Genomic DNA, 16,958 nt, shown 5'->3' with positions numbered 1-16,958 from the left:
AAGCAACACTTACACAGGTGTTATGCTATGAGGAGACTAACAGTAACTCTGTTGTTGTTATAGATATAGATGCAAAACAGGTGGACACAGAGATACTGGGACAGCCCAGTCTGCCTCCTGAAGCTGCTGAAGAAGCTGATCTCCATGAGCTGTGGGAAGCATCAGCCAAGAAACGGCGCATGAGTCGAGAGCCCACTCTCGATTCCATCTCTGAACAGCCTGAAGAAGGCGGTAAAGGTGGTCAGAAGAAATCAGAACAGATTCAGTCAGAGAAAGTGGAAATAAAATCGGCAGACAAACAAACTGTCACTGTGTCTAAGAAGCAGACAGAATCCAATTTGTCCACCACCTCTGAGGATGAGTCTGTGTCTGGGGGTTTAACACTTGTATCTTACCTCAAAAAGAGCAGCACAACTGCTGTCACAGCGACCAATGAGACAGAGACTATGACCGCTGACAGATTCTTTGCACATTTCCAAATGGCAGAGCAGAGAACAGTGCAGAAAACTGAGGTGAAAACAACAACAATACAGCAAACAGATGAAAAACAGGTGTCTGCAGAGGAGACTAGCATCATGGAGATCAGTAAAGAGGATGAGCCTGAACTCAGAGAGGCTGCCATCAAGATTCAAGCTGCCTTCAAGGGTTACAAAGCTCGCAAAGACATGCGTCCTGTCTTTAAAGATGTCTTCAAAGACCAGACTAAAGAACCTAATGGTACTATACAACTTGAATGCATAGCAGACGGTAAACCTGATAAGGTACGCTGGATGAAAGATGGAGAGCTACTGACAGATGGCAAGCATCATCATATTGATATTTACAATGATGGCACCTGCTCTCTGGTCATTACTGCCATTACCACCAAGGACACTGGGGTTTACACTTGTGAGGTTACCAACAAGTTTGGAGTAACTTCTCACAGTGGTAAGGTGACTGTAGGAACAATGAGAGAGTCATCGGGACGACGTCCACTGACAGTGGGCTACAGTGCAGACAGTGAACCTGAGAGCTCCTCTGGTAGTGAGATGGATGAATCACTGAGGCAGGCAAGCCGACGCCTGAGGCGCCTGTTACGCACACGTCTCCCACCAGATGTTGAGGAAGAACCGTTTGTCAGCGCAGATGAAGGAGACTTGCGTCCCCCAGATCCTCACTCTTACCGTGAAGATGAAAATTACATCTACATTCGCTTTGATTCACAGACAGAGGCTGAGGTTGCTGCTAAGAGGTTCCAGGAAATGTTTACAGTCCATGGGGTCCCTGTGGAGACCACCATTCTGCCAGCAGGGCCTCTCAAAGTGGAGCTGCGGATTGGAAAGATGGGCTACATGCAAGATGGAACACAGACACCAACACAAGATAGACAGCCTCCTGCTTTTATGACTGGAGCTCCAGGTAAGAAACACATCAGAGAGGCTCTTCTGTTATAATCCTTATACAGTTTTTATGAATAGCACTGTCATTTCCTCTCGCCAAATGCAATATACCAAAGGTAAATATATATTTTATCTATAACTTAGACTTCATGTGGTCAGTTTGTTTATTCTTTTTACTTTCTATTTGCTCTTGTTGCCCAGCTGCCCCGGTCTTCTTGACAGAGCTGCAAAGCCAGGATGTTCCAGACGGTTATCCAGTCAGCTTTGACTGCGTTGTTATTGGCAAGCCCCTGCCCACTGTTCGCTGGTACAAAGATGGTAAACTGCTGGAGGAGAATGATCATTACATGATCAATGAAGACCAGGAGGGCTGCCACCAACTCATCATCACCTCTGTGTTGCCCACTGACATGGGTGTCTACCGCTGCACGGCTGAAAACAGCAGTGGCATTACAGCCACTAAAGCTGAGCTCAGGGTTGACAGTAAGTCGAAATACATTACATGCACAAATTTAAGTTTGTTTTCTAAATGTGCTTTGAAAATTGGCTACATTTAATTCCACTGATGGCTATAAACTGCAATCTATCTGCCATATGTTGAGCTTTTTTTTTTCTTTTTTTTTGCTGAGTGGGGCACTTTTCTCTTATTTGCACAGAATTGGCCAAATGTACAATTTGTTGTCAAGCATTTAAATTAACATTTTATATCCATATTTTGTATTCTTACATAAAAACTCGTCACAGATTAAACGCAACCACAGAAGGAATCTCAAGAGTATTATGGGGTACAAGGCTTGTTTTTCTGATGGTCAAACCTCCGTCTCCTGCTTTAACTATTGCTACTTCCCCTCTACACATGAAGCCAACAGATGGTTGCAGCATTGAGTAGATTTTTTTTTGAAGTTGTTCGAAAATATTTTAGAAAGCATGACACCAATTTTTCCTAAAACTAAATTAGCATATTAGAACAGCAGAGTGGCAAAACTTTCTTATGTTGCAAAAGCTTCTGCATATAACCAGTCCAGAGCTAGTGAAACTGTATAGTCACATGTATACATTGTCACACATATTGTCCCTGATTTCACTGAGCATTGTATTATAATATGTCAATCTTTTCCATCAGTGTCATGCAGCTCAGATTATGACACTGCTGCTGATGCCACTGAGACATCTTCCTATGTCAGTGCCAAGGGCTACGCGTCCAGGTGAATTTACTATGAACAACGTAACATAATATTTAATAATATATTTAACAATAACATGTTATTCATAGATATTGATGACTGGAGGTGTACTGTTCTGTTGTCTTCAAGCAGGGAAACTGAGACCTTTGAGTCCGTAGCTGAAGATGATCAGCTGCCACAGGTTGTGGAGGAGCTTCATGATGTTCATGTCAGTCCAGGTGCACCTATAGCAAAGATGCAGCTCAGAGTTAAGGGTAGGTTTATTTCATCTGTCTTAAGTGTCAAGTGGCATTACACGAGATAAGAAGGTGTTTCTGAAATATTCATTGTCTTCCAGGTTTCCCCAAACCCAGAGTGTATTGGTTCAAAGATAGCCACCCTCTGCGACCTTCAAAAAGGATTCTGTTGTCAGCAGAAAGAGATGTTCATGGCGTGGAGATCATGGAAGTGAAGAAAGAGGATATGGGGGAGTACTCTGCTTACATCAGCAATGTAGCGGGTTCTGCCTACTCCTCTGCCCGACTGATAGTCTTGAGTATGTATGCAAATGAATATGTATGCAAATGAATTACTGAATTTCCCTTCGGGGATGAATAAAGTGATTCTATTCTATGATTCTATTCTATTCTAAATGTCTTTATAGCTGCTATAAAATAGATGCAAAAATAGCACGGAGTACATTGTTTTACGACATTTCAACGTTGCTGTTGAGATTGTTACAAATAAAATACTGCTTGTATTTTGTAACAGATCCAGGGGAGATTATGCCACAAGATAAAAAAGGTAATTTGACATTTGTTCTACAAGCTTGACTCATGTTCAGGTACTTCAGCAGATATGATAATGTGCTCAACGTGTTTCTGCTCTTGTGTTACACTATATTATCACAGATCCCAAAGTGCCCCTGGTGCCACCCCGCTTCCTGGAGAGGTTTAGCAACAGGAAGGTGAAACGAGGAGCAAGCATCACTCTCTCTGTCAAAGTAGAAGGTTTGTTTGTTTATTTTGTCCTTTTTATTGTTTAACTTCATCCTTAAACAACAGATCCATTTTGCATTTCACATCTGAACAGGATCACAGCCCAATTCCCAGGCTATCCATCATTTTGCCATTATAAATACTTTTCCATACTCCGTATTCTTTCAGGGTCTCCTACTCCCATGGTCTCCTGGCTAAAGGAGGAATCGGTGGAGGATGTCTTGTGGATCAAGCCTGAAACTAAGGGATATAAAATAGCAAGCTCTGGACGCCAGCACAGCCTCATCTTGATGGACGTGGGCACAGAGTACAGTGGTGCCTACACTTGTATTGCCACAAATAGAGCAGGACAGTCCATCTGCACTGCTCACCTCGAGGTGGATGACAGTAAGGAAACTTACATTGAAATGGTTTAGTTATTAACTACATCCTTCAACTAGAAAATACTCAGCTGAGTTCTGCCTAGAGCTTGTCTCTAATTTTACATCAACCTGTCTTTCTCTAGCATCACACCCGAAGAAAGAGACCGTAGCCTCGGAGTAAGTTTTTCTTTGAGATCACATAAAAATATATGCATGTTAAAGTACAGCTTATATACATCCAAATACATGACAATAAAATGCTGCATTTAATTCTCCTCAGGGTTCTTGGAATTACAGTTAGCCCTCCAAAGGAGGAGGCTCGCAGTGGAAAAGGTATGACATCACCTAATAACCTGACATACATTATTTCTAGTAGTATTGTCTGGTATTTATAGTATTGTAAATTATTTGTAGTAAATGCTACTACATTTATGCCATTGCTTCCTTTTTATGCATGTCCTAAGAGGGTAAAATGCCCTACCTCGGTGAAGTAGGTACAGAGGAATTCCTCATGAAACTCACCTCTCAGATCACTGAGATGGTATCAGCGAAGATCACCCAAGGTATGTGTATGCTGTGAACCATTCTGCCTATGAAGTTAAATATATAGCTGTTATATTTTGTAAGACATTCTAGTCACAGTTTACAGTGTACATGCAACGTACAAGAAATGCTGAGCTATTTTATAATATCCACAGGGCATTCCAGAAAGGAAGTGACCTAATCAGGCTTATTCAAGTCTGGTTTTAAACCGAGATAAAAGTTTAATAGTTGACTGCAGATTGCTAACATGAAGTTTTGACAGTGTTTTAATAACTTAAAATAATGAGAAATATTGTTGAATATGTTGTCTTAACTTGTTTACACTGATCAGGTATGGTATCTAGTACAGTGTCAGAGAAACTGTCGAGGAAGATGTTTCAGCTCCAGGGCTAGCTAAGCAGCTAGCCACATGTGGGTGTCTGTAGCATGTATAACTAACATCCAGCGCTGGTGTTAAAGTTTTTACTATATTACAGATTTTTTTTACTAATTATCAAATTCTGTTGTCATCAAACATGCAGCAAATAAACTGACAAAATAACAAACTCTAAATCAGAGACAGCCAACCAAGACTATCCACGCCCCCAAAACTATAGGTTTTCATTCCAAGCAAACATCATACAAGATGATTTCACTGTTGATGGCACCTTCACCCAGCTGGAGACCTAATATCTCTAACATCACCTGGTGTCATCTGCGGTTGGAATAAAAACCTGGAGGTTTCCTCTCATCTCTGTTCTCTCTGCTATGCCTGCCTTTTCTAGTTGCTACAGCTAAAGATGCTGAAAGTATGAAAATTAGTCACACTTTATGTTGCGCTTATGTGCTTCTGTTCAGTGTTTATTATATTCTCGTCAGCTCTGACTGAATTCACTGAATTCATTCTGACTATTCAAGAATTGTGAGTGTTGTTTAATCTGAATCCTTTCACACTTCAATTCTTGGATATGACTTTTGACCTGACAGAGGAGTGTTCCTTACCTGCTATTCTAGTCCTTGTTCTTCAGCATGCTTTGATTTATTTATACATATGACGTAAAAACCCCTCATTGCTTCATACAGACATAATTTTCTAACCAGTTTTACATCCATCATTTTATAAATCACACCAATTCAATGCTCATCCAAACATTAATTTGTCATGCAGACAGTTTACAGAATCATGAAGTGCTCCAGTGGATGAAATCTTGGCCCAAAACAACCAGTATGTATCCCAAGTGCATCAACATCACAGTTAATATACATTTTACCTTTGAGATCATTTTGTAGCACTAGATGGCTAAGATGACTTGATGAAGCAATTTCACTGTAGGTCTACATTACCCTTTACCTTCAGGAGAGAAACATGTTTTCAATATTTAGGTGCAGTTTAATTTTTTTCTGTCACCTCTGTAATTTTTAAAACATTCCCTTTTCAACCTATCAGTGCCCCTTTATCCATCCTTACTCACCATCAATACATTTTACCGTCTTTTGGAAAATATTTTTTCAAAATGATTTTGTAGTGACAATTGAAGTTTGACCAGCGTATAGCTGGAATACATGCTCTGCAGCAGACATGTATGTTGGGAATAAGTGCTTTCAGTGCTTGCATGCTGCTACAATACTAACACAGGAGTAATACGTAGCAAAGCATTAAAATGAAATGATTGTTGTGGATTTTCTTCTTTTGCTTTACTTCCCCAAAAAATATATAATTACTTCAGTATGAAATCTAAAATGATGCAGCAGGGTAATGGTAACATTACCAGGTAAATATATCACTAGTTGATGCTCAGTAATTGTTTGAAATGTGACTTTAATCCGGCCGGTCCTACTGGAGAGCCGCTAAGCTTTGCCAAACTGAGTGCATACTAAAAACTGCTTTATAAATTTAAGCCAAAACAGATCAATCCAGAGCAGATTTAAGTATGACAGCCACCTTTTTTATCATCTAGTTTTTATGGCACATAACAGTGACAAATTAAGTATTAAATGATGTATTATACTAACGGGACATGCTCTAGTTCCTTTCAGTATTGAAGTGTGTTCTTCTGACTGCCTCCTCCTTCCTTGCTGCCCCAGCTTCATTACGTGTACCGGGTGCTGACAGTGATGATGAGACCAAAACGCCTTCTCCATCGCCTCATCACGGTCGCTCTCGTCCTCCCTCCCTCATTGCTGACTCCTCCTCTGAGTCCGATGAAGGGGACGCCAGGGGAGAGGTGAGATATATGAAAATTATCCATCTAGTTTATTGTTGGAAAGAATTTGTGGATCATAATTTATTCATGAAGATCAAAATTATTACTACGCCACCTTCATTCCAATCTGGTAAGCATGCACCTGCACAGAGTAACACAGCACAGTACAATATACCTCTGGTATGGTATTTATGCATTGACTACCTCTTTAGTTAGTTGTACGTTAACTTACTTCTACAGTATGTTTTAAGCTTGTACTTAGTCTTGTGTTGTCTACCTTATAAACATAAAGAGCTAAAATGTTGGCGACAACTTAAAGTATATCTAAGCCTAAAGCAAAACCATTGGTAACACTAGTATTCGTTGTATACTAAAGTGTGCAATGACAATAAATTCTCTGATTCTGATTCTATCAAAAATTATTATTAAATTTACTCTGCTAGTACAGAACAGTTCCTGAAATACAGTTTTTATTTCTCAAACCTGCATATAATGAAGGGGCATAAGATTTTAAAGATTTAGTGCAGGTATTTACTTGCAACACTACATTTAAGAATGCTTAATTTTATTAATTTAACAAATTAGCTAAATTATTCCCAAGTACAAGGTTTCTTCAAGTACAGTTGCAATATAACCTGGCAATAGCCAGATTAATAATTGTGTAGTACTTGATAGTACTCCACAATATCAATCTGGGACCGCTCCATGTAAATCCGTTCGGAAGAAAGAGGCACGGATTGAACAATGCAACAGTATGTCCCGCCTCTGACAGGTTTGTTTTTAGCCAATCGCGGGATCTTCACAATGAGCGGAGCCAATTGGTAGATTAAACTCTTACCAAAACCCATAGGTAAAAAAGCACAAACATCTTTACCATCCAGAAATGCGCAAAGCGCCTCTCGTTGTTCTTCCTTCAAAGAAGCGATAGGAGATTCAGCTAAAACTGACTTAATAGCAGCATCTACACGATCGTTGTCCTCCGTTGCCATGTTTGTTTTGATCTACTGGCGCTTGATGTCGTCTTCACACCCGGATATCCCGCCCCACACACGAATACTGCTGCGTGATTGGTCCGTGCCAACTTGGCTCTGTACGAACAGTGAATGCGGGAGCGGGGCAAGATGGTTTCTTGAGAGATTTGTGAACTCACAAATATCGCGAGAAATCAACTTGCTGGCAAGGTTAGTTGCAATAGGAACTAAGGTGGTACTAGAATAGTTAACTTAGTAGCATCCTGTAAGTTCCTCATGATTTATATTAGGTCGTTATGGCATTTTGAGAAATCCCATGTGCATCATTAAAATAGAAATTTTTGTTTTTTTATTATTTTAGATGTTTGACATCTATGTGGCAACAGCTGACTACAACCCCACCATGGCAAGCAAAGATTCCATCTCTCTAAAGGAGGGACAGTATGTTGAGGTTCTGGACTCTGCTCATCCACTCAAGTGGTTAGTTCGGACCAAACCCACTAAAACGACTCCATCACGTCAAGGCTGGGTCTCACCTGCGTATCTGGACAAAAAACTCAAAGTATGTCTCAAGACCAGAGCGGCATATTGTTTTTTTCTTTTTCATCAGCATTAGTATATTTTCTTAATTTCAAAATGTGTATTACAGCTCTCTGCTGATACCGGGGACCTTCCTGAAACAAATGTAGAGGAGGTGTCCGAGGGGGAGTACAAGAGAAAGTTGTTGTGAGTAAAAGCGTATCTACAGTCCCAAAGAAAATTATGCAGTCAAAGGATGCACCACAACCAATTGCTGTTTCATGTCCCTAGCCAATTGATCCAGGACTTGGTAAATGGAGAATCAGAGTTTGTCAAGGAGGTGGATTTCTTTACTTCTCATCACGTGAAGCATGCAGACAGCCCCGACGCACCGCCTGATGTCTCCAGCCAAAAGGAGGCCATTTTCAGGAACATTAATGATATCAAGTCCTTCCATACCAAGTGAGTTCAGCTCTTCATTGCTATCACTGTCATCTGCTATTTTAAAAGAGTTTGATTGCATCATAGCCAGAGAAATACTGTCAGATATTATTTACTATCACTGAGTTATTTCTCTATGCAATTTTGTGTGCAGGGCATTCCTCCCAAAGTTGAATGACTGCGACACAGATGACGATGTAGCCATGTGCTTCCTGAAGAACAAGGAGGGCTTTGAGAAATACCTCCAGTATCTTGTAGGTCAGAGTCGGGCTGAATCTGCTATCAGCGACAAGACTGTCCACCTCTTCTTTAAGGTAACACCAGACCTATTACTGCAGTGTTGTGGATTAAAGGAGACTCATTTACTTTCACCTACCATACTAGATATTTTTTGTTTGTTTACTATGTACTAATCTTGTTGCTGCTTGGTGAATACGTAAACATTTAGGTAACTATTAAAACTGTTAACATGATTTTTCTTTTACAGGAGTACAGTGAAAAGGAGCAGGCCAGTGCAGACCCCGCTGGTCCACCTGTAAGAAGCATCAACGCCTACCTACAGCAACCACTGGACAGGGTTCAGAAGTACAAAGCTGCCCTCAAGGTGAGGGCTTTGACAAAGAAAGAAGTCTTTTGGGGATCACTTATTTACATAATGGGGGAAACATATGTTACACATCAGCATAAGGCATTTTCTTTGAGACCTGAATCACTATCACTGCAGTTTTGTTGAGGTTTCCACTATGTCATCTCCAGGAGCTCATTCGGAATAAGGCAAGAAATGGCCAAAACTGCTGCCTCCTGGAAGAAGCCTATGCAGTGGTGTCTGCGCTCCCTCAACGTTCTGAGAATACCCACCATGTGTCCATGATTGAGAACTATCCTGCCACCCTGGAAGTTCTTGGAGAGCCCATTAGACAGGTAGTGTGTAGTTACGGACTGTGCACTGCAGTAATGAGACGCTTTGTTGGTTAACTGTGTTTAATGGTTTCTGTATGTTTTCAGGGACCTTTCCAAGTGTGGGAGGGAGCTCCTGGAATCAGAACATCCTCTAGAGGTCACCATCGCCACGTCTTCCTCTTTAAGAACTACTGTATCATCTGCAAACCCAAGAGAGACAGCAACACTGATACTCAGGCTTATGTTTTCAAGAACATGATGAAGGTAAGCATTTTGATACCATCACTCCTTTTACTGTTGTTTCTCCTTTTGAGTTCATCATCCTAAATTATGTTGTCTGTGTTCTTCATCCTGCAGCTGAACAACATTGATGTAAATGAAACAGTGGAGGGAGACGACCGTGCCTTTGAGATATGGCACGAACGTGAAGACTCCGTAAGAAAATACACCTTACAGGCTCGAACTGTTACCATCAAGAACTCGTGGCTGAGAGACCTCCGAGAACTGCAGCAGCGATACAGCATGCCTGCTTGGAGTGAGTTGGATACACGCCGTCCCACTTTTTCATTTTACCTCAGATTTTGTTTTATTGCTGACACTGTCTTTTAGTAGGTACTCGTATTTTACACTCTCAGACATTACCTTTTGTGGTTAAAATTTGTCCAGGTCCCCCTGATTTCGAAGAAATTCTGGCAAACTGCACAGCAGAGTTGGGCCAGACTGTTAAGCTGGCCTGCAAAGCCACAGGAGTACCCAAACCTGCAATCACCTGGTATAAGGGTAAGATATTTGCACTTGCCAATATACAGACTAACAGGTCACTGACTTACTGTTTCATCAATTCACTGGTATACTTGTCGGGTGCAGATGGACGCACAGTGGAGGCAGATCCTCATCACATCATTATTGAGGACCCTGACGGTTCCTGCACCCTGATCCTGGATAATATGACTGCAGATGATTCTGGCCAGTACATGTGTTTTGCCACAAGCTCAGCTGGCAATGCTAGTACTCTTGGAAAAATCACAGTTCAAGGTAACTCACATCTGCTAGTGATGCATCAATAATACATCGTTGAAAATGTCCGTGAAGAGTCAGGGTGTCGACTTAAAAGAAAAATCCTTCAAAATACATAATTTCAGTACACTTTCCTTGTGAACAACCTCTCTTGTGCTTAAACATGTAATATATTGCGATGTGATTCTTGCAGTACCTCCTCGCTTTGTGAATAAGATCAGGAATGCTGTCTTTGTTGCTGGTGAGGACGCTCAGTTTACCTGTGTAATACAAAGCGCACCCACCCCCAAGATCAGGTATGGACCCTCTGTTCACATTTTTTACTGCCAAAATGTTTTGATTACATTTCAAAAGCTCTTTTGAAAATTCACCGTCTACATTAAAGCCCCTCACCCTGGCTATGTTTATCTGTTCAAGGTGGTTCAAGGAAGGCAGGCTGCTGACTGACCAGGAAAAATATCAAACCTACAGTGAGCTCCGCAGTGGGGTTCTGGTTCTGGTAATTAAAAACCTGACCGAGAGAGACCTTGGACACTACGAGTGTGAGGTTGGTGACATTATAATATATATAAATATACAATGTATCATACAGTATATATAGAATATAGAGTCACTTCTGAAAGCATTGAGACCCCTTCATTTTTAGATTTTTAATGAATAAAATTGGCGTTTCCACATCAAGCCACATTCAGTCACCCATAAAAAAAAAAATGAAAATGGTTATAGACATGTTTGTGACTTTAATAACAGAGAATTCCATTTCTAATTTTAGTTAAAGCTGCTGTCCGGAGTTTGAATCGCAGCGTCTCCCAAAACACTGTTGGTCCCTCCCTCTCTCTGATTTCGCCCCTTTATTTGTGCACGCGCGCAGTACCTGAGAGTGGTGCCCGGAGTGCTGCAGCATCTTGCCTGTTTTGCTGTTTTTCCCTCTTCTACATTTAGTACATTTAGTAAATAATAAAGGAATTACGTTAGAATGCTGTATTGAGTCTAACTTGTCCTAATACCAAAATAACATGAATCTGCTAGGACGAACGAGTAAAGTTTCAATATGTGATTACACTCGTGTATCCCTCTCGATGACGTTGTTTATCAAACTTAGTGCATTTACGCGTGTATATGTGTTAGATTGTTTATTTATTTCTATCTAGAGTTCAGAATTGCATGACTCCTCTGACAAAGAGTATGTACCAGACGCCCCAACATCTTCCTCCAGAGGTCGGGCATCTAAACGAAGCCGTCAGGCGGGCTATGGAGGCCATGGTCGGGGAGCGACGCGAGCACCCCGAGCCAAAAAACGTCCTGCAGTCTCTTGGCCTGACAAGCCGTGGGACGGGTAACTTTTCTGGAAGTTGCTGAGCCCTGATGCTCTCTCCTCCACAAGCAAAACAAATGTGCGCGCGGTTGCGTAGTGCGTAGCTCGCCCACCTCTGCATGGGCTTGCTTGCTGTGCGCGAAACCGTTGATTGACAGCATGACAAAGCTGAAGCTCGAACTTGATTGGTCGGCAGCAACCGGCGCTTTTTGGAATAACATGGGGGTCTATGAGAGGAAGGCGGAGCTCAGGAATACATTTTCATATCGCGTTATACTAACTTTATATTATAGTATCGAACTAGACTAACACATTTAAGCTTTGTTAAAAAATGATACATAAATTGAAAACAAACGGAAACTCCGGACAGCAGCTTTAAGTACACAGACCTTTAATTCAGTACTTTGTAGAAACCCCTTTGACAAGAGATACAGCTTCAAGTCTTCTTGGGTAAGTCTGTACAAGCTTTGCACATTGGGATTTGGGCAGTTCATCCCATGTTTCCTCTCAAACAAAGGTTGGATGAGATTCATCGGTAAACTGTAAACTGCCACCATCAGGTCTCCTCACAGCTAATACGTGAGTGTGGGTTTTAGAGCCACTGAAGGACAGTCAGAGATTTGTTCTGACGCCGTTCCTGCATCATCTTAGCTTTATTTTTTGGTTCACTGTCATGCTAAAAGGTGAGACAGGTTAGTTTTACCCTACTGATGATGTGTTGTTGCAATAGCAACAACACATCATCCTGGTCTAAGGTGGGTGCAGTCTGGAACAGGTTTTCTTGTTCAAGCAGAGCTTCTGAAATAGTTTGCCACAGTGTTATCATAGCAATCTACAGAGAGTTTGGCACTTCAGCCAGGTTCTGGACACATTAAGAAACTGAAGCCTCTGATCACAATTTGGAGCCCTGAAACAAAAGCTGTGAATACTTTTGCAAAGTAAACATGATTTGAGTTGGGATTTTTAGTAAAATTGCAGATATTTCTAAAAAATATGTTTATAGTTTGCTACTGTAAGTTTTCAAGGCCAGATTTTACAGTGGTCAAAACTAGTTTTTAAGAGAAGGATTGATTCTAGTGCAGTTGATATCAATTAGCAACAGTAAGTCAAATTTAGGCCTCTAAAAATATATCCCTCCTATTGCCAGCTGTCCAACCGCCTGGGAAACGCCAAGTGTGCTGCAGATTTAGTCCTTCCCTCTGCTGTGGCTCGCACTGGTGAACAGGCCATCACCATTGAAGGTAGGAACACTGACTTTATCCTTTCCATGAAACTCTTTCTTGACTAAAATACATTCATTTTTTTCAGGTTTTTGACTGAGCAGAAAAGTTATTATCATTGTGCTTTTAATGCAGATTTAAAGATGCTTAATCAGTTAACAAACCTTGTTCTCTAGCTGTAGTTTTAACACTAACCATTGTGCTTTTTCTGTTGAACCTCATTTATTCTTTTTCATTCTCAGTTACAGAACAGGAGACTAAAATACCAAAGAAAACCATTATCATGTAAGTGTGATCAGTCTGTCAGTTTGTCTTTTCAACTGCAGTTTGTAGACTACAATTGCTTGTCTGTGAGCTCATATAAAATAGAAAAAATCTTGGAGGAGATTTGTTTCATAATATAGTTCCTCTGAGGTGGCTTTATGTAGCTGTGTAGACATGACTTGCTAGTAGATACAATAGACTTAAAGAGAAGTGGATCACTGCTGTATGTGTGTGCCTCTCTCTCTCTTTCTGGCCTCATGTATGCATTGTGCAGTATTTAAAACCTGAATGCAAAAGAATTCTATCACAAGGATGATGAAAGGATGGGCTGTTTTCATCAGGGAGCTGTCTCCTTTAACCGATAGCTTCATTACTAGAGCGCATCACGCTGCTTTTCGATTTAAATTTAAGACTTCACTTAAATAGATTTTAGTTATGTAGCCCAGTATCATAAATCATATGTTCAATGGACTGGAAGAGATGGAAAAAGCTAAATTATAACACAGAACATCTGGATAACTTTATTGTTCCGTGATTGTATTCTTTTTAATACTCAGTACATAGTTAGCTAATCGCTTAGTGTCGCTTGTATGGATGATTTACAAGAGCCCAGTGTTTTGCACAGAAGATAGCTTTGGTAATGTTCTCTTTTTGCTCCAGTGAAGAGACTATAACCACTGTGGTGAAGAACCCACGCATGAGGAGACACAGATCTCCTGGCTTGACGGTTGCTGGTGCCCACCGCTCCGAGACTTCCACGCCTGAGCCTCCTACGGCGCGGCAGAAGAGGATGCCCGCTCAGAGAAAGACCACCATCCCAACTCTGTACGTCACTGAGCCTCAGGGCGCTGAAGCCCGGGTGATGGATAGCAAGCCCAGGTGGGTTGAAGTAGAGGAGGTCATTGAGTATAAGGTCAATAAGTCTCCCAGGCTGCCTCGGAGGAGAGGAATCTCTCCGGCAGGGTCTGAGCGTGCATCCACTCCCTCGAGACCCAAAAGATCTCCGCTGGAAAACCCAAATACTAACAATTCCAACAACAAGCTGGTGGATCAAGCTCAGGCCCAGCTGCAGGGAGACATCAGCAGCCAGCCGCTCTCCTGGGAGGAAGAGGAGACTCCTGCTGCCTCTGGAGAACCACATGAGGTCTCATCTGTCCTTACCACAGCTGGAGAGGACAGTGACGATCTGGACGATCAACACACTGTCATCTTTGAACCTGATGATGAAGATAAAGAATGTGGTCAGTTCAGAAAGCACGAGCCTGTTGTCCTCAAACAAGGAGATCACGTTTTGACCCTCGAGGACTTGGAGGATTACATCCCAGAAGAAGGAGAGACTTACGGCTCCTCCGCCTCCCATCCTGTTCCTGATGAAAAGCCCTGTGAGATCTCTGTGCTCCAGAGGGAGATCGGCGGGTCTTCAGTGGGGCAGCCGGTGCTTCTTAACGTCGGGCGTCCTGACATGGTGCCGAGGCAGAGGAGCGGCTTCTTCGGTCGCTTCAGGGAGCATCTCTCCAGTAGCCTTTTCTCGTCTGCTGCCCCACAGGCCAGTGGAGCCCGATCCAGGATGGAGAGGGACGTCCCCATCCAAGTGAGCCACGCAAAGCTGGAATTGAAGCCTTCATACTGCTCAGAGGTGCAGAGAGTTGAGGGCGGGCAGCGAAGCTTCAAAACCAAAGTGTCCACTCAGACCTACGGTTACACATCAGTTGGCAACCCTGTCACTCTTCAAATTCGGGATAACAATTACCAGAACCAGTAGAAGCCAACAAAGTTTATTTGACACCACGAACCCTCTTAGTCTTAAATGAGGATGTTTCTACTTGCATGATTAAAAAAAAAAAAAAAGACGAATCCTAACCTGCGGTACATTTACTACATTTGACAAACCATTCCATTTTGAAGTTGCCAATCAGAAAATAGGCTCATCCGCAGAGTTGTTTTCTTGACAGATGTTTGGAATCAGATGGTCTCTTTGGATTGGGTGAGTTGGAAACCGTAGGGATAACTAAGTCACTATAAGCAGGCTTCAGACCCATGCTGTTCTGTTACAGCTGCTAAAACATAAAGAGTGTGAGTTGTACAGTATACGTGGTGGACAGAAGCCAAGAAATGACTCTGACTTTCTGCTGACTAACAATTTCAGTGTGTGGTATTGAGTTGAAATTCGTACGAAAACATTCACCGCCATTTTCATTGATACATACCTTCATAAATACCTTCACTAAATCATGGACTTGATTCACCAATATTAACTGATCAAAGCGTCATCATCCTGATGGCTGCTGTTGTATACATACACAGATAGATAAACATTTAGGTATTTATATTTTTTTCGGATTTACTTTTGTACCTTTCAAGAAATGAGTTTGTGAGGTGATGACTGCAAGTTTTACTCATTTTAAACAAGCAGCACTGACTATAAATCTAGCAGCATAACTTTGGTGACTGTTTAAGTTCAATCAAAGATGTTTGATCAAATTATGGAGTTAGGATTCTGTACTAGGTTGGAGTTTAGGAGTTTTTTTTGGTGAGCAGCTCATGCAAATATAACACTTATACAGTACAAGCAGATCATTTGGTAGATGAACTGATAGTCTGTTTTACATTTGCATCATTAATTATTGTGCAGCACATGTTCCTGCCATGAACTGTGAACTGAATTTTGTACTCAGCTTTTTGTTAATGCAGTGCGATTACCTGCAAACTCACAGGCTGCAACGGGGATAATCACGTGTAAGTGACACATATTTAATTGCGTGCCTGCATGTATTTGCTTCTCTAAAGCAGATGGTGTTTATCCAGACTAACTTGAACCGTCTCCTTATATCAAAGTGCAAATGTTTGTGTAAAACACTTGAGCTCACTGGATTTACTCCCTTTTTAATGCATTTTAATTGACTAGAATAACTTTCTCCTGAGAGATGTGTGTCGTTTGTGTTGCTTAAAGGTGTTTTCAGTCAGTTACAAGGGTTACGTTATGTATTATTATTAAAGCACTAACAGATTGTAATTGCTTGCACTGTACATGTGTAGTTTTGGACAAAGTAAGGTTGAGTACAAAGTGTTGAATTAAATAAATGTACTGCAAATACTCATTACGACCAACTTCATTATTTCATACCTGCCAACTTTTGAAACCTGAAAAGCCTCGTAGTCAGCCGGGGCCCAGGGGCCGCAGGCCCTGGTAGGTCCAGGACAAAGTCCTGGTGGGGGGTACAGGGGGGGCGAAGCCCCCCGACACCAAATGATTTTTAGCATTAAATCAACTTAGAATGTGGCTAAGAATCATGTTTCCATGTTACTTCAACTGTCAATTCATAAATGCTGATGGAAAAGATCAAGGACAAACTTAATAATATATAGCGTTTCAGAATGTTCCTTTAATTTGACAGGTACTAAACTCAAAATATCACAGGCATCCAGATCACATTTTTCAATATTGTGATGACATTTCTCTTTTTTAATGAACAATTGTTTGATGTTTCATTTACCATAAAGTCATTAGGAAATATTACCTACTTCTGTTCATGAAAAGATATTTTTGGAAGTTATAACTTGAATCCTTATACCCAATAACAACATTATTGACTTATCAAAAATACATCACTGTATGTAAAATAAGTCTTGTCATTTCAAAGCCTAACATTCACAAAGAGTCTGCACACATCAACAGTAGAGTC

General features: G+C 41.3%; 1 protein-coding gene across 1 annotated transcript in view; it reads left to right on the top strand.

Annotated features, from left to right (window-relative positions):
* obscnb (obscurin, cytoskeletal calmodulin and titin-interacting RhoGEF b) overlaps positions 1-16,373 on the top strand; it is a 57,540-nt gene extending 41,167 nt beyond the window's left edge. Inside the window, exons 52-79 of the mRNA XM_051953619.1 lie at positions 64-1,398; positions 1,581-1,862; positions 2,503-2,584; positions 2,693-2,817; positions 2,901-3,098; positions 3,314-3,346; positions 3,454-3,552; positions 3,709-3,927; positions 4,046-4,079; positions 4,183-4,235; positions 4,367-4,465; positions 5,593-5,649; positions 6,510-6,649; positions 7,961-8,161; positions 8,249-8,325; positions 8,410-8,580; positions 8,714-8,873; positions 9,047-9,163; positions 9,316-9,480; positions 9,565-9,723; positions 9,817-9,994; positions 10,126-10,239; positions 10,327-10,494; positions 10,670-10,772; positions 10,894-11,023; positions 12,939-13,032; positions 13,254-13,296; positions 13,936-16,373. Of these exons, the coding sequence (XP_051809579.1) occupies positions 64-1,398; positions 1,581-1,862; positions 2,503-2,584; positions 2,693-2,817; positions 2,901-3,098; positions 3,314-3,346; positions 3,454-3,552; positions 3,709-3,927; positions 4,046-4,079; positions 4,183-4,235; positions 4,367-4,465; positions 5,593-5,649; positions 6,510-6,649; positions 7,961-8,161; positions 8,249-8,325; positions 8,410-8,580; positions 8,714-8,873; positions 9,047-9,163; positions 9,316-9,480; positions 9,565-9,723; positions 9,817-9,994; positions 10,126-10,239; positions 10,327-10,494; positions 10,670-10,772; positions 10,894-11,023; positions 12,939-13,032; positions 13,254-13,296; positions 13,936-15,037 (5,738 nt within the window). The 3' untranslated portion in view covers positions 15,038-16,373. The remainder of the gene's footprint in view (positions 1-63; positions 1,399-1,580; positions 1,863-2,502; positions 2,585-2,692; positions 2,818-2,900; positions 3,099-3,313; positions 3,347-3,453; positions 3,553-3,708; positions 3,928-4,045; positions 4,080-4,182; positions 4,236-4,366; positions 4,466-5,592; positions 5,650-6,509; positions 6,650-7,960; positions 8,162-8,248; positions 8,326-8,409; positions 8,581-8,713; positions 8,874-9,046; positions 9,164-9,315; positions 9,481-9,564; positions 9,724-9,816; positions 9,995-10,125; positions 10,240-10,326; positions 10,495-10,669; positions 10,773-10,893; positions 11,024-12,938; positions 13,033-13,253; positions 13,297-13,935) is intronic.
* The last annotated feature ends 585 nt before the right edge of the window (positions 16,374-16,958 follow it).

The sequence above is a fragment of the Acanthochromis polyacanthus genome, chromosome 9, assembly GCF_021347895.1.
Source record: "Acanthochromis polyacanthus isolate Apoly-LR-REF ecotype Palm Island chromosome 9, KAUST_Apoly_ChrSc, whole genome shotgun sequence".
Taxonomy (NCBI): Eukaryota; Metazoa; Chordata; class Actinopteri; family Pomacentridae; genus Acanthochromis; species Acanthochromis polyacanthus.
The sequence above is the reverse complement of the archived record's forward strand: the minus strand, read 5'-3'. Positions and strand labels throughout refer to the sequence as shown.